The sequence below is a fragment of the Rhodotorula graminis genome (genome assembly GCF_001329695.1).
Source record: "Rhodotorula graminis WP1 unplaced genomic scaffold RHOBAscaffold_6, whole genome shotgun sequence".
Lineage (NCBI taxonomy): Eukaryota > Fungi > Basidiomycota > Microbotryomycetes > Sporidiobolales > Sporidiobolaceae > Rhodotorula > Rhodotorula graminis.
Window position 1 is genome coordinate 403,329 of NW_017264933.1, and position 20,231 is coordinate 423,559.

Genomic DNA, 20,231 nt, shown 5'->3' on the forward strand with positions numbered 1-20,231 from the left:
GGGCGCTGGCTCTTGCGGGCGGGGCGGGCGGGCGGGTCGTGTGTCGTGAGCTCCTGGTGGAGAAGGAGGGTATCTGGTGCGCCCTTGGCGGCAGTACAGCGGTGCGGATGGAGGAGCGAGAGGACGAGTCTGGCTTCCCCGCGACAACGGTGGTCGACCACGAACAACCCGCTCGCACTCGCCATGGCTGCGCCAGACCCAGGCTTGGTCGCACAGTGGACTGCGTGCGCTCCCGTCTCGCTTCCTCCAGGCGCGCGCGACGCTCGCTGAGCCCTCTCTCGTCTGACCTCAGCGACCAGCTCCGCCAAGCTGCCCTCGCTTGCTTCGACGACGACGACGACCTGCCCTTTGCGGCCGCGCGTGCGTCGACTACGACCTTGCTACCTCGTGCGCACCCGCTCGCGCCGACCGTCCACCGCGAGGACGTCGACAGGCTCGACGTTGCCGGGCTCGACACGGTGGCCGGCGTCGACATCTCGTTCCGCGACCGCAGCGGCGACGAGGGCGTCGCTGTGCTCGCCGTTCTCTCCTTCCCTGAGCTCAAGGTGCGTCCGTCGCTCGACTCGCGAGAAGGGCGGCCCTGACTCGCCCGCATCGTCCGCAGCTCGTCGCTTCCTTCTCTCGCACCGTCTCGCTCGCCTCGACGCCCTACGTCCACTCGTACCTGTCGTTCCGCGAGGCGCACTTCTTTGTCGACCTCGTCGACGAGTTGCGCCGAACCCGGCCGGACGTACCGGTCCCGCAAGTGCTCTTCGTCGACGGCAACGGGCGGTGGCACCCTCGGCAAGCGGGCAGCGCGGTCGCGGTCGGCGTCGAGACGGGCTTGCCAACGGTCGGCATAGGTGAGCACTATCTCTCTTACCCTCGCCTGTGGGACGACGTCTGACGTCGCTGTGCAGCCAAGGAGTTCCACCCGCTTCACTCGCCGTCCCTTGACTCGACGTCCTCCTCTCATTCCTCTCCTAACGACCCGCCGCCCTTCCCGACCGACTATCTCACCTCTCAGCGTGGCATGCGTGCGGCGTGCCAGGCTCTCCTTCAGCAACGCGGCGACTGGCTCGGCCTCGCGCCGCCTTCCTCGACCGAGCACTGGGGGGCCGTGCGTCGCCTCTCATTCCTCCTCGCCCTCTCGCCCTCCCCGTCGCCTGACCTCGCACGTCTGCTCCAAGCCCACAGGCCCTCCTCTCGTCGCCGTCGCGCAACGCCCAGAACCCGATCTTCGTCTCGCCCGGCCACCGCCTCTCGCTCGAGACGTCCGTGCGGCTCGCGCTCGCGTGCACCCGCGAGGGCAAGATCCCCGAGCCAGTGCGCGTCGCCGACAGACTCGGTGCGCCCCCTCTTTCGCGCGCTCTCTCTCTCTTTCTTGCGGCCGGTCGTCGGTAGAGACTGACGCGAGGAATCGTCGTCGCCGGCTGCAGGACGCGAGGAGGCGCGCAAGCTGTGGCCCAGAGGGTGAGTCGTCGTCTCGCCTCCCAAGATGAGTCGTCGGCCCTCAACCTGTCGCCCCGCTTCGACACCCGCGCCGTCGCTCAAGTCGACGAGGACGGGTTTGCCGCACCAAGAACGGCGACGTCGCTCTCCTGCGAGGCTGCTGGCTCGCGTACCCGACGTGCGAGCACTCTCACCGTCGGCTGGCTCTCGGTGAGCGTTCGCGACGAGGCGAGCCCGTGCAGGGAGGAGCGAGGTTGCTCTTGGCCTGGGCGAGTCGGGACGAGGCGCGCGTTCATTGGGCGCAGCGGGTCGCGAGCCGACTCGTAGCTGCCTCTCGGCGGTATTGGAAGCACGTGCGCCGCAGCGACGAGGAGCTGGAACTTCGAGAGCGGTCGGGAGAGGGTCCGAGACCAGAGCTTCGAGTTGTCGTCGCCCCGGCGGCAGATCCAGGCTGATCGCGCTCTAGGAGGGTCGAGTGCAGCCCGTGAGAGACGACTTGCGCAACGCGAACAGCACCGGGAGGCCGACCTTCAAAGGAGCTGCGGACCCCCGCGGCCGCCGCTCGAGCGACGACGTCGCCAGCTCGAGAGGCGCTCGCGCTCGCTCCTTCCTCCACCCTCGCTCACTCGCCTGCACAAGCTGGCTAGACTGCTACTCTACTCGCCCTTACTGCGCCTCCCTCACTTGCGCCTCGCCTCGCCCACCGCCGCCGTCGCCGCCCAGCTCTCCCGTCGACCTCATCAGACCCGACTCGACTCTCGCCCTCTCCCTCACCACCGCTCCTACTCCGTCCACGCCTCTACCATGCCCTCGAACGACGTCGCCAGCCAGAAGTGGAAGGTCGCCCTCGTCGGTGAGCCCTCCCCCCTCCCCAACCTCGCTTCACGCGCATGATGCCGGCCTCTCCCTGCCGGACCCAGTCGAGCTCACACACGATCCGTACCACGCACGCAGGTAGCGGCAACTGGGGCTCGGCCATTGCGCGCCTCGTCGGCAAGAACATCAAGGAGCGCTCCGACCAGTTCGACCCCGAGGTCAAGATGTGGTGCTACGAGGAGGACGTGCGTTGACCGGTCCCTCACTGCCACACTCTCCCAAGCGCGGTCATCGACTGACTCGAAAGTTCTCGCTGGCGCAGTTCGAGGGCCGCAAGTTGACCGAGGTCATCAACGAGAAGCACGAGAACGTCAAGTACCTCCCCGGCGTCGACCTCGGCGACAACGTCGTCGCCGAGCCCGACCTGGCCAAGGCCATCGAGGGCGCCAACGCGCTCATCTTTGTCATCCCTCACCAGGTGCGTCCCCGCCTGTCCCCTGCTTGCCGGCGACGAGGAGCGCAAGAGCCGGGACCTGACCTCGTCGACCCTGGCGTCCTTGCAGTTCATCGCCAAGACGTGCGAGCAGCTCGAGGGCAAGATCCCCAAGGGGACGCACGGCATCTCGCTCATCAAGGGCGTCGACGTCAAGAACGGCGAGATCCACATCTTCAGCGAGGTCATCAGCGAGAAGCTCAACATCGAGTGCGCCGCCCTCTCCGGCGCCAACATTGCCAACGAGGTCGCCCAGGACTCGTTCTCCGAGACGACGATCGGCTGCCGCGACATCGACGTCGCCAAGAAGTGGAAGGCCCTGTTCGAGACGGAGAAGTTCCGCGTTGCCGTCAGCGAGGACGTTGTCGGCGTGTCGCTCGGCGGCGCGCTCAAGAACGTGGTCGCGGTGGCGGCCGGCCTGATCGACGGCATGCAGTGGGGCAACAACGCCAAGGTGCGCCCCGTCTCTCTCTCTCTCCTCCTCGACGGCGCCGCCGAGTCGACCCTGACCTCGGCTCGACCGCCTCTCTTCCTCGCGCCCTCGCAGGCCGCCATCATGCGCATCGGGCTCCTCGAGATGAAGCGCTTCGCGCTCGAGTTCTTCCCCGGAACGCAGCCCGACACGTTCGTCCAGGAGTCGGCCGGCATCGCCGACCTCATCACGTCGTGCCTCGGCGGCCGCAACCACAAGGTCGCCGCCGCGTTCGTCACCAAGGGCAAGGTGCGTCGGCCTCGGTTCCCCTCCTTTATCTCGGGTGACTCTTGCGCGCGGAACTGACCGAGCGTGCGCCCGTCCGCAGTCGTTCGAGGACCTCGAGGAGGAGATGCTCAACGGCCAGAAGCTGCAGGGTGCGTCGCGAGCCTCTCCTCGTCCGGTCATGCCCAGCTCGAGGGCCATGTCTCTGACTTCTTGTTCTCGGCCACCATGATGCGCACAGGTGTCCAGACGGCCAAGGAGCTGTACCAATTCCTGAAGAACCGCGGCCGCGAGGAGGCGTATCCGCTCTTTACCTTTGTCGTGCGTCCCCTCTTCTCCCTCTTCTTCCTTCTTTCGCCCTCTCCTGACACCTGGTGCCACCACAGTACCGCGTCGCGTACGAGGGCGTCAAGCCCGACACGATCACGGCGCACATCTGAGCGGCCACTCCTCGTTCGTCATCATCGACCACCCCGCTCTCGCTCCTCCCTCGTCCTCGGTTCTTCAGCCTCTTTCGTCCTCGCGTACCATAGATCTCTCTCCTCTCTCTCTCTCCCTCGCCCCCTTCCAGGATCCAGTCGTTCGCCCTCGCAGCAGAGACCCCTCGAACTGGAAAAAGACCGCAGTGCCCCTCTCTCTCCTCGAGCTGCTCCTTCCTACGAGAGAAGGCCCGTCGAGAGATGCGCACGAAGCAGCTCGTCGGCTGTGCAAGAGCGAGCGTCGATGAGGAGCAAGCGTTTGACGTGGCTCGAGCCGCGCGCTCAACGTTCTCCCGCCTCGCCCGGGATCTCTCCCTCCTCTCGATGGAGCCCCTCTGGAGCGGAGCGGTGCTGCAAGCTCGTCTGAGAGCTCCCTGGCTTGTTTGCGGATAGCCAGCGCCTGCAAGCGTGCGCGAGCGCGAGAAAAGCTTCGAGCGTCGCCCACGCACAGAGTCAATCGAGGCGGTGAGGCCGAGTCGACGAGCGAGCGAGCCTGCTCAGCTCCACTTCACCCACCTTCGAGCAAGCAACATGGTCGGCTCTGGCGCTCGCACCCCGGTTCACGGCGCAAAGACGGCTCTGTGCGTCCCACACGCTCATCCCGCGCTCATCTCGTCCTCCTCCTCCTCCTCCTCCTCGACCCCCACTCGACCTCGACGACATCATCACCCACCGCTCGAGCCATGGTCGCCTTCATGGTGCGCGTCCTGACCCACCTCGTGCGCGCACACAGCAATGAGCTCGACGACAGGCGCATTCGCGCCATCCGCCCTCTCATCCCGCCTCAGGTGCGCTCTCGCCTGTCCCTCGCCTCTTCCTGCGGCGAGATCTTGCTCGGAGGGGCGTGCGAGTACGTCGCGGAGTAGCGCTGATCCCCTGTACGTGCCCGCAGATTCTGATGGAGGACTACCCGCTCAGCTTCCAAGGTGCGCCCCCTCTTCCTTTCGTTCCCGCCTGCCCAAGCCTCGCAGTAGCGCCGGACTGACCTCTTCTTCTGCGCAACAGCTGCGGCAACTGTCCTCGACGGGCGCAAGAGCGGCGAGGCCATCCTCAAGGGCGAGGACGACCGCCTCCTCGTCGTGCGTCCTCGTCTCTCCCGTCTTCGCTCGCCGTTCCTCCTCGGAGCAGGAGCTGACACCTCACCTCACACAGGTCGTCGGCCCTTGCTCCATCCACGACGTCCGCGCCGCGCTCGAGTACGCCAAGCTCCTCAAGGCGTACGCCGACGAGGCGTGCGACGACCTGCTCATTGTCATGCGCGTCTACTTCGAGAAGGTGCGCTCCACTCTCGCTCTCTCGCGCTCTCGATACCTGGCACTGACCAACCTCTCGCACACAGCCGAGGACGACGGTCGGCTGGAAGGGCCTGATCAACGGTCCGTCGCGCTCGTTCCCCTCCCCTCGCCGACCTCGAAGGTGGCCTAGCTCACGCCCCCCTCCTTCGCCTTCGTTCCGCAGACCCGCAGCTCAACGGCACGTACCAGATCAACAAGGGCCTGCGTCTCGCGCGTGGCCTCCTGCTCGAGATCGCCAACATGGGCATCCCGACCGCGTGCGAGCTGCTCGACACCATCTCGCCCCAGTTCATCGCCGACCTCGTCTCGTGGGGCGCGATCGGCGCAAGGAGTGCGTCGCTCGTTATCTCTCTGTGCTCGAGCGAGAACAGGAGCCGTCAACTGACCGTCGTCGACTGCGCGCAGCGACCGAGTCGCAGGTTCACCGCGAGCTTGGTGCGTCGCCCGTCCTCTTTCCCTCGAACGCGCGCGCGCCTTACTCACCCCTGTCCCACCAACAGCTTCGGGCATGTCCATGCCGAGTACGTCTCCCCCTTCTCTCGCCACTCGCACGCTCTGGCACGCCGAAGCTGACTTCCTCTCGCAGTCGGGTTCAAGAACGGCACCGACGGCTCGCTCCAGATCGCCATCGACGCCATCGGCGCCGCAGCGTCGTCGCACTCGTTCCTCTCGGTCACGAAGCAGGGCATCTCGGCGAGTGAGTCCCTCCTACTCCCTCTTCCACGCGAGCCGGACGTCGACCTGACGCAGAGTGGCACCTTTCGCAGTCGTCGAGACGGACGGCAACCCGGCGTGCCACGTCATCCTTCGCGGCTCGAACAGCGGGCCCAACTTCTCGGCGGAGCACGTGCAGAAGGCGGCCGAGGGTTTGCGCAAGGCGGGCGTGTCGGACAAGGTCATGATCGACTGGTGCGCCTCGCTCTCTCTCTCTCTCTTGCCGGCTCAGGGGCACGGACCTGACGATGCTCTCGGGGTCACACAGCTCGCACGGCAACAGCAGCAAGCAGCACCAGCGCCAGGTCGTCGTCGCCGAGGACATTGCGCGGCAGCTCGGCACGACCGAGACGGGCCAGAACATCATGGGCGTCATGGTGCGCCCACCTCTCTGTCTCTCCCTCCCTCGCCCTCCTCGAGCGTCCTCCTGACACCTCGCTCGCGCCCCTCGTCCCGCAGATCGAGTCGCACCTCGTCGAGGGCAAGCAGTCGATCCCGGCGACCGGTCCGGCCAACCTCACCTACGGCCAGTCGGTGACGGACGCCTGCATCGACTGGCAGACGACCGTCTCGACGCTCGACACGCTGCGCCAGGGCGTCCAGCAGCGCCGCAAGCTCGCCGGCGAGTCGAACACGCGCAAGGGCATCGAGAACCGCGCGCTGCCGACCGCGAGCGAGCGCGCCGCGAGCGCCGACAGGGGCGACTTTAACAGCGTCGAGACGTTTGCGCGTGCGTGAGCGGGGGCCGCGAGTCGTCGAGGTCGGTGTCGAGGAGCAGTAGCGGGTGTGCGGGACGAGGACGACCTGTATGTAGAGCTTGACTTTCCCTCGCCGCAGCGCACCCTGTGTTTTAGCATGCCCCTTCTCGCTTGTTGCGCTTGCTGTAGCGTCAGGAGGACCCCCCTTTGCCTCTTGCGAAAAGAGCCCCGTTAGCGGCTCGAGTCGGCTCGCGAGAGAAGGGAGAGCGAGAGGCTCGTGCGGTCGCTCGTTCGACTCGAGAAAGGTCGCTCGCAAGGTCTCTTGCGCGCACTCAGCTCGCTCGAAGCGCGTCTCTCACGCTCTCGACACGCCGGACTGAGCGAGCGAGCAAGCAGCTGTTGCACTGCGCGCTCTGGCTACAGCTCCTCGTGCTCGCCCCGCTTCTTGCCCTTGGCGCCACCGGCCTGCGCAGCCGCCGCCGCGAACGGCTCAAGGAACGCGCGCAGCTTGTCGTACTTGAGCGGGCCTGTCGGTCGGCGAGGGAAAGGAGAGGGGGCGAGATGAGCGCTCGGTCCTCGCTCGCTCGACGGTGCGAGAGGAAGGGAGAGAGAGAGGCGGCGACCGACGCACCCTCGTACTTGACGACTTCGTCGCCACCGCTCAGAACCAGCAGGGCCGGTGTCGTCTCGACGCCAAACGCGCGCATCGCCTCGTTGCCGACCTTCTCGTCTCGCGCGGCGTAGAACTCGAGCTCGCGGTAAAAGTCGGTCGAGAGGGCCTTGTACAGCGGCGTCACCTTGCCGGCCGAGGTGAACAGGAGCGAGATGGGCTTGGTGGAGGCCTGAGTGCGGCGGGGAAAGCGAGAGGAGTGTCGGTCGGTGCGAGACGAGGGAGAGAGAGAGAGAGAGAAAGAGAGGGGCGCACCTTCTCGCGCAGCGCCTCGACCTCGGCGGCGGTCCCGGCGCGCTTGACAAAGGTGGGCATGGCGCCCGTTGCGGCAGCGATGATGTCCTTGGCCGTGCGCGGACCGTCGTAGCCTGTGGAGCAGCGAGGGTCAGTCCGGGTCGGGCTCGCAGGGAGCGAGAGGAGAGGAGCGAGACGCACTGCGAGAGGGGGCCGAGCCGCCGGGGAAGAGCTGCGCGCGTACGGGGAGGGTCAAAAGAGCGCCCGCAAGAGGTGAAAGAAACGCGCGCAGTACCTTGATGGTCGGGAAACCTGCGCGGCGGAGAGGTCAGTTGCGCCGTTCGAGAGGGACGCTCGTCGAGAGAGACGGGCGCACCTTGGACGCCTTCTCGACCGCACAGCGGCTTGTTCTCGTCGGCGTCGCAGTCGACGTTGACTGTCGGGAGGAAGCAGTGAGCGTCGAGAGGAAGCGCGAGGACGAAGAGGGAAGCTGGGACGGACCGACGTTGACGATTCCCTTGAGGCTGTCGGCCACCTTGTCGTAGTCGCCAGCGAGCTTCTTGCAATAACCGCACCACTACGTGTGCGTGCACGTCCCCGGGCGTCCAGGAAGGTCAGCTGGAACGAGGTGGGGCCGGGGAGAGGAGGAAGAGGACGAGAGAGAGGGTGCGCACGGGTGCGGTAAAGGCGACGACCGAGAGCTTGTCGCTGCGAGTGACGTGCTTGTGGAACGTCTTTGTGGTGAGCTGGAGGAGGTTCTTCGAATTGCCGAGGGCGGCGTTGGCGGAGGGGAGGAGCGACAAGACGAGTGCGAGGGCTGCGACGAGCGCGAGCCGGGTCGTGAGAGCGGTGCGAGCCATGTGCACGGTGCCACTCGGCAGAAGGAGCGAGGCTGAGTTGTGGGCTGGACGCCAACCTCGAGACGACGACGAGGAGGAGGACGCGCTCTCACCTGCTCACCACCTCGCCGCGGCCACAGCTGCCAGCCAGGCCAAGCGCACCAGCTCCAGCGGGCTCTAGCACGTCCTCGCCACTCGCCGGCCGCCCTCCAAGAGGCTTGCCGCCGCTCGACGCCGCTCGCTCGCCAACGCACCTCCGCCGTCAACCTCGACGCGGCCCACCACCGACCTGCGCGGCCTGCTGTGCACTGCCACACAGGTGCGTCCCACAATCCCTCTCTTCCAAAGTCAGCCAGGCATCCCTGTCGGCGAGCCGGTCACCCCGGCTCCTCATCTTGCTGCGACCCAGTGGGGCCCGTTCGACCCCATCGACAGCTCGCCAGGCATCCCTACTGCACCTCGACTGACACACTCGACACTCACACAGACCAGCTGTAGCGCCCGACGCTCCAACGAGCCCAACCCCGCCTCCCGTCGCCATGGCACCCAGCTACGCCTACCCTCCCTTGCGCCTCGAGCCCCAGACGTCCGAGACGGCGCGCTCCTTCCTCCGCACCGTCATCCTGTGCCTCATCGCCGGTGCCGCCGTCGCCTCGCGCGAGTTTGCCGTCGTCCGTTTCGAGTCGATCATCCACGAGTGCGCCCGCCCCCCCTCTCTCTCTCTCTTCGTCCTCCTCGCCGACGTTGCTGACACGAGCGCTCTTGCCCGCAGGTTCGACCCGTGGTTCAACTATCGAGCGACCAAGGTCCTCACTGAGGAGGGCTTCTACGTGCGTCCCCGCTCTCGCCGCTCCCCTCCCCCTCCCACGTCGCGCTGACCCGCCTCTCGCGCAACAGGCCTTCTGGAACTGGTTCGACCCGACCGCGTGGTACCCGCTCGGTCGCGTCGTCGGCGGCACCCTGTACCCGGGCCTCATGGTGACGAGCGGCCTCATCTGGAAGGCGCTGCACCTCGTCTCGATCCCGGTCGACATCCGCGAGGTGTGCGTCCAGCTCGCGCCGGCCTTTTCGGGCCTGACGGCGCTCGCGACCTACTTCTTTGCCAAGGAGGTCGGCAAGGACGGCAGCCGCGAGGCGACGGGCCTGTGGGCCGCCCTCTTTATCGCCATCGCGCCGGGCTACATCTCGAGGAGCGTCGCGGGCAGCTACGACAACGAGGCGATCGCCATCTTTATCCTCATGAGCACCTTCTTCTTCTGGCTCAAGACGGTCAAGACGGGCTCGGTCCTGTGGGCCGGGATCACGGCCTTGTTCTACTACTACATGGTCGCCGCCTGGGGTGCGTCCCCCCCCCCTCTCTCCCTCTCCCTCTCCTCACGATGGAGGCACGACGACTGACTCGCTCACACACACAGGCGGGTACGCGTTCATCACCAACATGCTGCCGTTGCACGTCTTCGTCCTCCTCCTCATGGGCCGGTACTCGGCGCGCCTGTACGTCGGGTACTCGTCGTTCTACGCGATCGGCACCCTCGCGTCCATGTCGGTCCCGTTCGTCGGGTTCCTCCCGCTCCTCACGTCCGAGCACATGGGCCCGCTCGGCGTGTTTGGCCTCCTCCAACTCGTCGCGTTCGCGAGCCTCGTCAAGTCGCTCGTGCCGGCCAAGCCGTTCCAGGTCCTCCTGCGGTCGTTCCTCGCCCTCGGCGTCGCCCTCGCCGTCGGCGGCCTGTGGTTCATGACCAAGAGCGGCAAGATCGCGCCCTGGACCGGCAGGTTCTACTCGCTGTGGGACACGGGCTACGCACGCGTCCACCTCCCCCTCGTGTCGTCCGTCTCGGAGCACCAGCCGACGGCGTGGCCGTCCTTCTTCTTCGACCTCCAGATGCTCATCTACCTGTTCCCGGCCGGCGTCTACATGTGCTTCCGCGAGTTGCGCGACGAGCACGTGTTCGTCATCGTCTACGCCGTCCTCGCGTCCTACTTTGCCGGCGTCATGGTGCGCCTCATGCTCACCTTGACGCCCGTCGTGTGCGTCGCCGCCGCCGTCGCCATCTCGGCCATCTACGAGACGTTCTTCGACCCGCGCGAGCAGGACCGAGGCCTCGTCGGCGGCGGCGGCGGAGAGTCGACGGTGGCCGGTCCGGCGCAGGCCGTCAAGCGCGAGGTCGACGCCGTCGCTGCCGCCATCCAGGACGTCGCGTCGTCGTCGTCGTCGTCGTCGAGCTCGGGCAAGAAGGGCGGCAAGAAGGCCGCCTCGTCGTCGTCGTCGTCGTCGGCGGCGGCGGTGGCTGCGGGCCCGAGCGTCGACCGCACGCCGCGCCGGTTCGGCGTCTTTGGCCTCGACGCGCGCCTGATCCCCATCATCGCCTTTACGTTCCTGTCGTTCCTGTTTGTGCTGCACTGCACGTGGGTCACGTCGTCGGCCTACTCGTCGCCCTCGGTCGTGCTCGCGAGCCGCGCGCCCGACGGCAGCCAGAACATCATCGACGATTTCCGCGAGGCCTACTACTGGCTCCGCCAGAACACGAAGGAGGACGCAAAGATCATGAGCTGGTGGGACTATGGGTACCAGATTGCGGGCTTCTCGAACCGGACGACGCTCGTCGACAACAACACGTGGAACAACACCCAGTGCGTCCTTCTCTCCCTCGAACGGGCGCTCTCTCTCTGAGTGAGCCCTCGACTGACTCGGCGCGAGCGTCCACAGCATCGCGACGGTCGGCAAGATCATGTCGGTGCGCGAGGAGGCGGCCTACCCGCTCCTGCGCAAGCACGACGTCGACTACGTCCTCGTCATCTTTGGCGGCCTCCTCGGCTTCTCGGGCGACGACATCAACAAGTTCCTGTGGATGGTGCGCATCTCGGAGGGCATCTGGCCCGACGAGGTGACGGAGCAAAAGTACTTTACGTCGCGCGGCGAGTACAAGGTCGACAAGGACGCGAGCGAGACGATGAAGAACAGCCTCATGTACAAGATGAGCTACTACCGGTCCGTCCCCCTCTCCCTGCTCCTTTGTTCCCGCCACGAGTTCGACGAGCGCGCACTGACCCCTCTCGCCCTCGCCCTCGCAGCTTCAACGAGCTGTACGGCGGCGGGCCCGCCATGGACCGCGTGCGGCAGCAGCAGATCCCGCCGACGCCGATCCAGCTCGACACGCTCGGTGAGTCGTGCTCCTCCTCGTCGTCTGGCTCGAGCGGCGGCCTGTCCTGTCGCCCTGCGCCTGCCTCGAGCGTTTGTTGACTCTCACTCTCGCCCGCAGAGGAGGCCTTCACGTCCGAGAACTGGATCGTGCGTCTCTCTCCCTCTCTCTCCTTCCCACTCTGCTGCACCTCTCCCTGACCCACCTCTGCCCGTCCCTCGCGCAGGTGCGCATCTACGCCGTCAAGCCCGAGGACGCACTCGGGCGCGACCACCGCTCGGCCAACGCGTTCGACGCGGGCAAGCGGCGCAAAAAAGTGACGAGCCTGCCGACGACGAGCGCGGCCGGCGGCGTCAGGGGCAAGGCGGGCGCGAGGAAGTGAGGAACGAGGCTCAGGGCGCGCGCGCGACGGCGAGGCGAGGCGAGGGTCGGCTCGCGCGAGGGGGAAGAGGAGCGGGAGCTGCAACGATACGAGGATTGCAAACGCTCGTCTCTCGCAGTGGATCGTACGGGAGTGAGAGGACTCTGCAGCAGAGTGCGACCGAGAGAGAGAGAGAGCGCCGCGAGAACGACTTGGCCGCGAGGAGGAGGAGCGGGCGCCACCCTCTCTCGACCAGCTCGCCGCTGCACACGAGCTGTCGCGCTGCAGCACACACACACCCTCGATGGACGCCCTCGAAGCCCGCAAAGCCGCGCCCCGACCCGCCGAAGCGGCGCCGACCGCCCCACCCGCCGGCGCGAGCCCGTCCGACTACAACGACACGCTGCGCTCGCGCGGTGGCCACACCAAGTTTGCGGACCCGTGCTCTGTCGCTCGCGAGGTGCGCCCCCCTCGCCTCCTTTCGTCGTCGTCGGGCGAGATTGTGGGAGAGGTGCGGCGAACTGATGAGAACGACTCGATGCTCGCAGGAGAGCATGAGGTGCCTCGATCGCAACTCGTACGACCGCAGCAAGTGCAACGAGGTGCGTCGGCTGGTCTCCTGCTCTCGTACCGGTGCGGGCTCGCCCTCTCACGAGCGCGAGTCTACGCCTTAGTGCTTCGCCGCAGCCCTGACGCTCCCCCTCTACCCCGACTGCAGTTCTTCCAGGCTGTGCGTGTTACTCGTCCTCTCACGAGTGCGCTGAGCGCGCCAAGCTGACCCAGAAGGCCGCGCCCGCAGTACCGCGACTGCAAGAAGACCTGGGTGCGTCGGCCTCGTTCTCTCCCTCTCGTCCTCATAGGCCCAACCCCGTGCTGACTCGCTCTCTCCCGCAGCTGGACCAGAGGCGCGAGGACCGTCGTGCGGGCAAGGACGTGGCGTGACGGAGCGGCGAGCCTGGCTGTCCCTCTCCTTGTTGTAGCTCTCCTCGTCCCTCGTTGTACATCTCGCACACGTACTGCACTGCACTGCTCATATTCGATCAATAGACCTTCTCGCGCTCGCGCTCCCTCGCCGCGAAATCGCCCGGCGCGAACCCTCGCGGCCCGAGAGCTGCGTCGACCACCTTCATGAGCTCGATGACGCGCTCCTCGTCGTACTTGCGGCCGACGACCTGCACGCCGACGGGCAACCCAGCCATGTCGAGCGCGTCGTACACGCCGCCCGACCCATAGACCCTCTTCTCGACGAGCGAGCTGCCGGGCTCTTGCTCGAGCCTGCGCAGGAACGCCTCGTCGACCGTGTCGAGGATCGGGTCGACGCGCGTGACGGGCACGAGGCCGACGGTCGAGTCGACGACGTTCCACTGGATCGTCGCGAGCGCGAGCGGCGACAGGTACGACGTCTCGCCGTGCTTGAGGGCCGGCGTCGCTTGCGGCGGGCACAGGACGGCGTCAAAAGCGTGGTGCGACCACAGGAGCTTGCGCGTCGCGTCGACGTACTGGTCCCTGCGCACGCGAGGACGGGAGAAAAAAAAGAGCGAGAGTCAGTGCGGGGCGCGCGCGCGAGATGGAGGCGAGAGAGGAACACGAGGGGACGGACCGCCGGTACTGCCACTCCTGCATCTCCTTGACGCTCCTGCCCTTGCTCGCACGGAGGAGGCGGCCAAACTGGATGTCGCCGACGACGTTGTCGACGAGCCACGCGAGGGCCGAGCGCACGAACCAGGGCAACTTGGGCCCGATCGTCGCGAGGAACAGGCTGCTCTCGAGCGGGTCGCCCTCGAGGTGCGACAGGAGCGTCTCGTCTGCGGGGGCGAGGGCGTGTGGGTCAGTCAGGGGTCGCGAGAAAGAGGGAGAGAGAGAGAGAGAGAGAGAGAGAATGCGGGACGCACACCGACCGGCGGACGTCAGGGCGACAAAGAGCTCCATGGCCTCGACCGCGCTCGGCGGCTCAAACTCGACGCATTCGTGGCCCTCGCGCCGGAGCGCCTCGACCGTCTCGCGCACGGCGCGCTCGCACGCCGGGCTCGTGCGGCAGAACTTGTCCTGGGTGAAGAAGCCGAACCGGAGCTTGTTCTTCTTCTCGAGCTTGACGTCGCGGTACGGGATCGGGAGGACGTCCTCGGTGGCGGCGAGGGTTGGCGCGGCGTCGAGCTGGACGCGGAGCATGAGCTCGAGGTCAGACACCGAGCGCGCCATCGGTCCCATGCTCGTCCGGATCGCTGAAAAGCCGGCGTTGAAGGTGCGGCAGCCCGTCGACGAGATGCGGCCGGCGCAGGGCTTGATCGAGTAGCAGCCCGAGAAGTGGGCCGGGATGCGGAGCGAGCCGCCGCTGCGAGGGAAGGACCGATGGTCGTCAGGACCCGAGAAGATGTAGGATCGTCGAGAGACAGAGAGACAGAGAGACGCACATGTCGCTGCCGATGCCGATGACGGACCCATCGCCGCCGAGGAGGCCGCCCTCGCCGCCCGAGCTGCCGCCCGTGATGCGCTCCGGGTTGTGCGGGTTGCCCGACCGCCCAAAGAGCGGGTTGCTGCACTCGAACGAGAGCATCGTCTGCGGCACGTTGGTCTTGACAAACGGGATCCCGCCGGCGTCGCGAATGATGCGGATCAGGGTCGCGTCGGCGGGCGCAGGGCGGTTGATCATGTGGGTCAAGCCCATGGTCGAGTCGTGGCCGCCGGCGATGTCGACCTGGTCCTTGATCGAGACGGGCACGCCGTGTAGCGGGCCGACCAGCTCGCCCGTCTTGTCATAGTGGGCGTCGAGGTCGAGGGCGGCCTTGACGGCGTCGTTGAACAGGACCTCGGTCAAGAGGTTGCAGCGCTCGTGCATGCGAGTCGCCTGACGCACGTAGACGAGGACGACGTGCGTCGCGGTCCACCCGGGCTCGCGTGCTGCGATGCGGCTCGTGATGGTCGACGCGGTGGCGGCGAGGATGGCGCGCTCGAGGTCGGGCGAGATGTCGGCGCCGCCGTAGTCGTCGTCGAGTTTGCGACCGAGGTCGAGTGCCTTGCGCTGCTCGGTGCTGTGCACGCAGAGCGGGCGGTGAGCGAGATGCCCGGACTCCGAGTCGGAAGTGGGGGCGACCGAGCGGGAGGTCGTGTGGCTGAGGAGGGGGGGGGGCTCACAGCTTGAGGTCGCGGTTGATTTGCCACGTCGGGGTCCACAGCATGATGGCCGGAGAGTTAAGGAGATGTTGATGGAGAGGGAGGAGGCGAGAGCCCGGCAAGGAGAGAGGCCGGCGAGGGGGATGAGCGAGTTGGCCTCGAGCGGAGCTGGTTTTGCGGTAGAGCGGGCTGAAGAGGTTCAGTAGCGCGGTACAGCTCGCTGTCAGGCTCTGGCGGGGACAGCAGAGGTGGGTGACGAGGGTGAGCTGATGAAGCTGTGGCTCTCTGTCGTCGACCACTCGCCCAGAGTCGCTCACGAGCACATCGACAAGCCGTGCAGCCTCGCAGGCACTCTAAAAGCACAGCCAGCCGCCACCCCGACTGCGCACACCCCGCGACGGCCATGCCTCGCTCCCCCTCCCCGGCCGCCAGCTCGCACTCGCACTCGCACCACTCGAGCAAGCGCAGGCGCTACGACGACGACGACGACGACGATACCCACCGCCATCACCGCTCGAGTCGCTCCCACCGCGACTACGACCGCTCGTCGCACCGCTCATCCCGTCGCCACGACTACGACCACTCGCCCCGCTCGGTCGACTCGCCCCGCGACCGCGACCGCGACCGCGACTCGCACCGCTCGCCGGCGAGTCACCGAGACCGTGACCGGGACCGGGACCGCGACCGCCGGCGGCGAGACGACGACTCGCACTACTCGTCGGAGCGCAGCTCGAGGCGCCGAGACGACCGCAGCCCGCGCGACCGGGACCGCGACCGCGACCGCGACTACTCGAGCCGCCACGACCGCGACTACGCCCGGCGCGACCGCTCGCCCGACCCTCGCGACCGCGACCGCCGAGCGCGCTCGCCCGTCCACCGCTCGTCCGCCGCCGCCGCGCCGACCAACGGCCTCACCAACGGCTCGCACTCGCCTGCGGCCGAGTCGCCCGCACCGCCACCCGCAGCGCTCTCGGCGGCCGAGGAGGAGAAGCAGCGCATCAAGCGCGAGAGGCTCGAGGCGTGGAAGCGCAAAAAGGCGGCCGACGCAGCCGTCGCATCGCCGGCCCCGGCTAGCCCTGCGCCAGCGAGTCCCGTGCCGCCGAGGGCCGCTCCTGCTGCAGCTGCGCCGCCGGCGGCCGGCCTTCCTCCCAAGCCTGTCGCGGCCATGAATGCCTGTGCGCCTCGTTCCCTTTCTCTCAATCTCTCTCCTCTCGTCCTCCATCCTGGCGTCGATGTACTGACGAGCCGTATTCCTGCAGCTCTCCCCGCCAAGCCTATCACCATCCCCTCGACCTCGCTCCTGCCCAGCACGTCCAAGCCCGCCGGCACGCCCGACGACGCGACCGCCGCCGCCGCCGCCGCCGCCGCCGCCATCGCCAACCGCCTCTCGTCGCTCGGCGGCGGCGGCGCCTCTTCCTCCTCCTCCTCCTCATCACCCTCAACGGCGCTCAAGCACACCCTCCCCTCGTCGCTGCCGGCCAAGCCCGCCTTCTCGCTCGGGACCGCCGCCGCAGCGGTCCCGGCGCGTCCGGCCGTCGGCAGCGGGCTCAAGCGCTCGCTCGGCGCCGACGACGACGACCAGGGTGGGCGCAAGATGGGCATGATCCGGTTCGACGACGTCGACGGCGCCGAGGGCGCCGGCGCGGGCGCTCGGCCGGCGGCCGCGGGCGCAGAGGGCGAGGGTGCGGGTGAGGAGGACGAGGAGGACGAGGACAGCGACCTCGACGAGGAGGGTGCGGCGTATCGCGCGAGGGCGAACGCGGTGCGGGCGGCGAGGATGGCGGCGCTGTTGGGCGCCGAGGCGGCGGCATCGTCGTCGTCGTCGTCGTTGTCGTCGGGCGTTAAGAAAGAGGAGGGCGACGGCGACCAGATGGACGTCGACGAGCCGGCGGCGGCGCCAGCAGCAGCAGGCGCCAAGGTCGAGGAGGAGGACGAGGAGGAGGACGAGCTCGAGGCGTTCATGAAGGGCGTCCAGAAGCAGGTGCGCACGGTCGACAAGGCCGACGCGGTCAAGCTCGGCATCAAGAAGGCGCCCGAGGTCCTCGAGGCGGCAGAGCCGGGCGAGGACGAGGTCGACGAGGAGGAGGACGAGCTCGCAAAGGTCGGCATGTCGGCCGCCGACATCCTTGCGTGCGCCCCACCTCTCTCTGTCTCTCTCTCTCTCCCCTTTCCGTCACCATCTCTCTATTGCGTCGTCCTGAGCCAGTCGACGACGGTCACTGACCCTCTGCGTCCTCGCCCTCGCAGACTCGCCGCCAAGAAGGTCAAGAAGGGTCGCGAACTCGCTGTGCCGGACCACAAGAACATCGACTACCTGCCGTTCCGCAAGGCGTTCTACACGGCCCCGCCCGAGGTCGAGCAGCTGTCGCAGGCCGAGGTCGACGCGCTCCGGCTCGAGCTCGACGACATCAAGATCCGCGGCGCTGAGCCGCCAAAGCCGGCGACCAAGTGGTCCTACTTTGGCCTGCCCGCCGCGTGCATCGACGTCATCAAGGCGCTTGAGTACGCCGCGCCGACGTCGATCCAGGCCCAGGCCATCCCGGCCGTCATGAGCGGGCGCGACATCATCGGCGTCGCCAAGACTGGGTCGGGCAAGACGATGGCGTTCATCCTGCCCATGTTTCGCCACATCAAGGACCAGCCGCCGCTGCGCCCGCTCGATGGCCCGGTCGCCATGATCATGACGCCCACGCGCGAGCTCGCGACCCAGATCTACAAGGAGTGCAAGCCGTTCCTCAAGGCGCTCGGGCTCAGGGTGCGTTCCTCCCTCTCTCTCTACCTCTCCTCGAGGTGTCTGTCGGACCGTCCGCGACGCAGAGACTGACCGTCGTCCACCTCTCTCCCTCGCGCCCCGTCCTCCCTCCTCCCTCCCTCCCTCCCTCCTGGTCCAACTCGCCCTCTCGCAGGCGTCGTGCGCGTACGGCGGCATGCCGCTCAAGGACAACATCGCCGACATGAAGCGCGGCAGCGAGGTCATCGTGTGCACGCCGGGCCGCATGATCGAGCTCCTGACGACCAACTCGGGCCGGCTCATCAACCTCCAGCGCGTGACGTACCTCGTCCTCGACGAGGCCGACCGCATGTTCGACATGGGCTTCGAGCCCCAGGTGATGAAGATCCTGGGTCAGATCCGGCCCGACCGCCAGACGGTCCTGTTCTCGGCCACGTTCCCGCGCCAGATGGAGGCGCTCGCGCGCAAGGTCCTGCGGCGCCCACTCGAGATCACGGTCGGCGGGCGCTCGGTCGTCGCCGACACGATCACGCAGGTCGTCGAGGTTCGCCCCGAGGAGTCCAAGTTCAACCGCACGCTCGAGCTCCTCGGCCAGCTGTTCAACGACGAGTCGGACGCGCGCGCCCTCATCTTTGTCGAGCGCCAAGAGTCGGCCGACAAGCTGTTTGTCGACCTCCAGAACAAGAACTACACGTGCATGCCGCTCCACGGCGGTCGCGAGCAGGTCGACCGCGACCAGACGATCGTCGACTTCAAGAACGGCTCGTGCCCGATCGTCATCGCGACGTCGGTCGCCGCGCGCGGCCTCGATGTCAAGCAGCTCAAGCTCGTCGTCCAGTACGACGTGCCCAACCACATGGAGGACTACGTTCACCGTGCGGGCCGCACCGGCCGTGCCGGCAACACGGGCACGTGCGTCACGTTCATCACGCCCGACCAGGAGCGGTACGCCGTCGACATCCTCAAGGCGCTCACGGCGAGCAAGGCGCCCGTCCCGCCCGAGCTCGAGGCCATGGCGCAGGCGTTCGCCGACAAGGTCAAGGCGGGCAAGGCGCAGGCCGCCGGGTCGGGCTTCGGCGGCAAAGGGCTCGACCGCCTCGACAACGAGCGCGACGCGGCGAGTCGGGCCGAGCGCGCCGCGTACGGCGAGACGGCCAAGGACGACAAGAAGAAGGACGGCGCCGGCGGCGATGACGGCGACGAGGGCGAGCAGGCGGCCAAGAAGGTGGCCGACCTCGAGGTGCAGATCCACCGCGGGCCGGCGCCCAACCTCGAGAAGGGCAAGATGATCCCGTCGGCGGCGTCGACGACGACCCCTGCGCCTGCTGCGCCCGCCGTCGACTCGAAGGCCGCCGAGGCCGCCGCCAAGAAGGCCGAGCAGGAGGCTCTCGCCGCTGGGTGCGTCCCGCCCCCCTTTTCTCTCCCTCTTCCCTTCTCCCCCTCGCTGTGCGCCCGGTCTGACCTCTTCTCTCTCGCACGCCTGCAGCAAGTCGGCCGGCGTCGCAGGTGCCGCGAGCGTCATCGCCAAGTTCAACGCCATGCTCAAGGCCAAGCAGTCGGGCCACGCCGCGCCCGTCACGGACCACTCGACCGAGGCGGCTCGGCGGCGCGACCCGGACGCGACCGACTACCACGCCATCGTGTGGATCAACGACTACCCGCAGAAGGCGCGGTGGAAGGTCACCAACAAGGACACGATGGTGCACGTGCGTCCTCCTTCCTCGCCTTCTCTCTCTCTCGAGCGCCCGTCACTGACTCTCTCTCGCCCACGCCTGCAGCTTGTCGACTCGACCGGCGCCTCGATCACGAACAAGGGCATCTTCTACGAGGCGGGCAAGGAGCCCGGCCCGAACGACCTGCCCAAGCTGCACCTCCTCATCGAGTCGAACGAGGAGTTCAGGGTGCGCACCCTCTCTCTCTCGCTTTCTCGGCCACGAACCTCTCTCGCACTCGCTCTGACACGGTCTCGCCCACGTCCGCAGGTCCAGCACGCCATCGCCGAGATCAAGAAGGCGCTCATCGAGGGCGCGACCATGGCGCTCGAGGTGCGTCTCGCGCTCTCTGCCCTCTCGTCTTCGGCGCCCCGACTGACTCGTCTCCCCCACACAGGCCGAGCAGCGCCAGCAGGCCGGCGGTGGAGGCGGTGCCGCCATCGGTCGCTACAGCGTCATCTGAGCCGGCGCGCCCTCTCTCTCTCTCTTTTTCTCCTCTTCTCCCTTCCGTTCCGCCTCTATCATCCATACCTCTCGCATCTCTCGAACTATTGAACTCGAAACCCTCGTTCTCCCCTCATTCAGGACACGGTGCGCGAGGGGTGGGTGTGCGCGTGCGGGAGAGAGAGTACGCCTGCTTCTTCCCTCTGTCGTTTTTCCTCCCTTTCTTCTCGACGGCGCCCCGACCTCGATGCGCTCACCTCGGTCGTCGTCGTCGGTCCCTCGTCACCTACAGCAGCACGTCGGCCTCTGCGCGTCGTCCTCCTACCCGCTGCCGGCGCCGGTCGGTCCGTCGTCCTCGGAAAGCTC

General features: G+C 67.5%; 8 protein-coding genes across 8 annotated transcripts; 6 read left to right on the forward strand and 2 right to left on the reverse strand.

Moving 5' to 3' along the window:
* Positions 1–183: 183 nt before the first annotated feature.
* On the forward strand, positions 184–1,456 carry RHOBADRAFT_43732 (uncharacterized protein; the record flags this gene model as incomplete). Its single annotated transcript, XM_018414277.1, has 6 exons — positions 184–224; positions 293–545; positions 605–842; positions 900–1,099; positions 1,177–1,327; positions 1,419–1,456. The coding sequence occupies 6 exons, from the start codon at positions 184–186 to the stop codon at positions 1,454–1,456; spliced, it is 921 nt and encodes a 306-aa protein (XP_018271293.1).
* A 779-nt stretch (positions 1,457–2,235) lies between these two features.
* On the forward strand, positions 2,236–3,877 carry RHOBADRAFT_43733 (uncharacterized protein; the record flags this gene model as incomplete). Its single annotated transcript, XM_018414278.1, has 8 exons — positions 2,236–2,284; positions 2,386–2,492; positions 2,570–2,725; positions 2,811–3,194; positions 3,288–3,461; positions 3,541–3,589; positions 3,679–3,758; positions 3,824–3,877. 8 exons carry the CDS (start codon positions 2,236–2,238, stop codon positions 3,875–3,877), a joined length of 1,053 nt encoding a protein of 350 aa, XP_018271294.1.
* Positions 3,878–4,437: 560 nt separating this feature from the next.
* On the forward strand, positions 4,438–6,864 carry RHOBADRAFT_36089 (uncharacterized protein). The gene is made up of 13 exons (XM_018413328.1): positions 4,438–4,497; positions 4,650–4,704; positions 4,809–4,842; positions 4,922–4,995; positions 5,069–5,191; positions 5,256–5,292; positions 5,375–5,542; positions 5,617–5,646; positions 5,712–5,732; positions 5,798–5,908; positions 5,979–6,120; positions 6,194–6,302; positions 6,385–6,864. The coding sequence occupies exons 1-13, from the start codon at positions 4,448–4,450 to the stop codon at positions 6,661–6,663; spliced, it is 1,233 nt and encodes a 410-aa protein (XP_018271295.1). The 5' UTR covers positions 4,438–4,447; the 3' UTR covers positions 6,664–6,864.
* Positions 6,865–7,001: 137 nt separating this feature from the next.
* On the reverse strand, positions 7,002–8,415 carry RHOBADRAFT_53248 (uncharacterized protein). The gene is made up of 8 exons (XM_018416749.1): positions 8,202–8,415; positions 8,029–8,104; positions 7,904–7,963; positions 7,823–7,839; positions 7,729–7,759; positions 7,549–7,661; positions 7,255–7,465; positions 7,002–7,150 (listed from the first exon to the last, which is right to left on the reverse strand). The coding sequence occupies exons 1-8, from the start codon at positions 8,385–8,387 to the stop codon at positions 7,041–7,043; spliced, it is 804 nt and encodes a 267-aa protein (XP_018271296.1). The 5' UTR covers positions 8,388–8,415; the 3' UTR covers positions 7,002–7,040.
* A 490-nt stretch (positions 8,416–8,905) lies between these two features.
* RHOBADRAFT_36093 (glycosyltransferase family 66 protein) lies at positions 8,906–11,899 on the forward strand (the record flags this gene model as incomplete). The annotated part of the gene is made up of 8 exons (XM_018413329.1): positions 8,906–9,063; positions 9,139–9,196; positions 9,264–9,705; positions 9,782–10,997; positions 11,074–11,355; positions 11,439–11,527; positions 11,627–11,655; positions 11,733–11,899. The coding sequence occupies 8 exons, from the start codon at positions 8,906–8,908 to the stop codon at positions 11,886–11,888; spliced, it is 2,430 nt and encodes an 809-aa protein (XP_018271297.1). The 3' UTR covers positions 11,889–11,899.
* A 272-nt stretch (positions 11,900–12,171) lies between these two features.
* Positions 12,172–12,809, forward strand: RHOBADRAFT_43737 (uncharacterized protein; the record flags this gene model as incomplete). Its single annotated transcript, XM_018414279.1, has 5 exons — positions 12,172–12,327; positions 12,416–12,469; positions 12,586–12,597; positions 12,667–12,690; positions 12,762–12,809. The coding sequence occupies 5 exons, from the start codon at positions 12,172–12,174 to the stop codon at positions 12,807–12,809; spliced, it is 294 nt and encodes a 97-aa protein (XP_018271298.1).
* A 60-nt stretch (positions 12,810–12,869) lies between these two features.
* On the reverse strand, positions 12,870–14,751 carry RHOBADRAFT_26559 (uncharacterized protein). Its single transcript, XM_018412751.1, has 4 exons — positions 14,279–14,751; positions 13,760–14,199; positions 13,468–13,672; positions 12,870–13,373 (listed from the first exon to the last, which is right to left on the reverse strand). The coding sequence occupies exons 1-4, from the start codon at positions 14,701–14,703 to the stop codon at positions 12,908–12,910; spliced, it is 1,536 nt and encodes a 511-aa protein (XP_018271299.1). The 5' UTR covers positions 14,704–14,751; the 3' UTR covers positions 12,870–12,907.
* An 810-nt stretch (positions 14,752–15,561) lies between these two features.
* RHOBADRAFT_26561 (uncharacterized protein) lies at positions 15,562–20,001 on the forward strand. Its single transcript, XM_018412752.1, has 8 exons — positions 15,562–16,134; positions 16,690–17,108; positions 17,226–17,733; positions 17,885–19,107; positions 19,196–19,415; positions 19,488–19,610; positions 19,692–19,754; positions 19,819–20,001. Exons 2-8 carry the CDS (start codon positions 16,756–16,758, stop codon positions 19,882–19,884), a joined length of 2,556 nt encoding a protein of 851 aa, XP_018271300.1. The 5' UTR covers positions 15,562–16,134; positions 16,690–16,755; the 3' UTR covers positions 19,885–20,001.
* Positions 20,002–20,231: the final 230 nt, after the last annotated feature.

Excerpts from the sequence above, each read along its gene's own strand:
- RHOBADRAFT_36089 (XM_018413328.1), top strand. The coding sequence starts at position 4,448 with ATGGTCGGCTCTGGCGCTCGCACCCCGGTTCACGGCGCAAAGACGGCT. Across the intron at positions 5,293-5,374 it reads CTGGAAGGGCCTGATCAACG|ACCCGCAGCTCAACGGCACG; the intron begins GTCCGTCGCGCT and ends TTCGTTCCGCAG. Across the intron at positions 6,303-6,384 it reads AGAACATCATGGGCGTCATG|ATCGAGTCGCACCTCGTCGA; the intron begins GTGCGCCCACCT and ends CTCGTCCCGCAG.
- RHOBADRAFT_53248 (XM_018416749.1), bottom strand. The coding sequence starts at position 8,387 with ATGGCTCGCACCGCTCTCACGACCCGGCTCGCGCTCGTCGCAGCCCTC. Across the intron at positions 8,105-8,201 it reads TCGTCGCCTTTACCGCACCC|TGGTGCGGTTATTGCAAGAA; the intron begins GTGCGCACCCTC and ends ACGCACACGTAG. Across the intron at positions 7,151-7,254 it reads CGAAGTCGTCAAGTACGAGG|GCCCGCTCAAGTACGACAAG; the intron begins GTGCGTCGGTCG and ends GCCGACCGACAG.
- RHOBADRAFT_26559 (XM_018412751.1), bottom strand. The coding sequence starts at position 14,703 with ATGCACGAGCGCTGCAACCTCTTGACCGAGGTCCTGTTCAACGACGCC. Across the intron at positions 14,200-14,278 it reads ATCGGCATCGGCAGCGACAT|CGGCGGCTCGCTCCGCATCC; the intron begins GTGCGTCTCTCT and ends CTTCCCTCGCAG. Across the intron at positions 13,673-13,759 it reads CCTGACGTCCGCCGGTCGGT|ACGAGACGCTCCTGTCGCAC; the intron begins GTGCGTCCCGCA and ends TCGCCCCCGCAG.
- RHOBADRAFT_26561 (XM_018412752.1), top strand. The coding sequence starts at position 16,756 with ATGGCGGCGCTGTTGGGCGCCGAGGCGGCGGCATCGTCGTCGTCGTCG. Across the intron at positions 17,109-17,225 it reads TCGGCCGCCGACATCCTTGC|ACTCGCCGCCAAGAAGGTCA; the intron begins GTGCGCCCCACC and ends TCGCCCTCGCAG. Across the intron at positions 19,611-19,691 it reads AGTCGAACGAGGAGTTCAGG|GTCCAGCACGCCATCGCCGA; the intron begins GTGCGCACCCTC and ends CCACGTCCGCAG.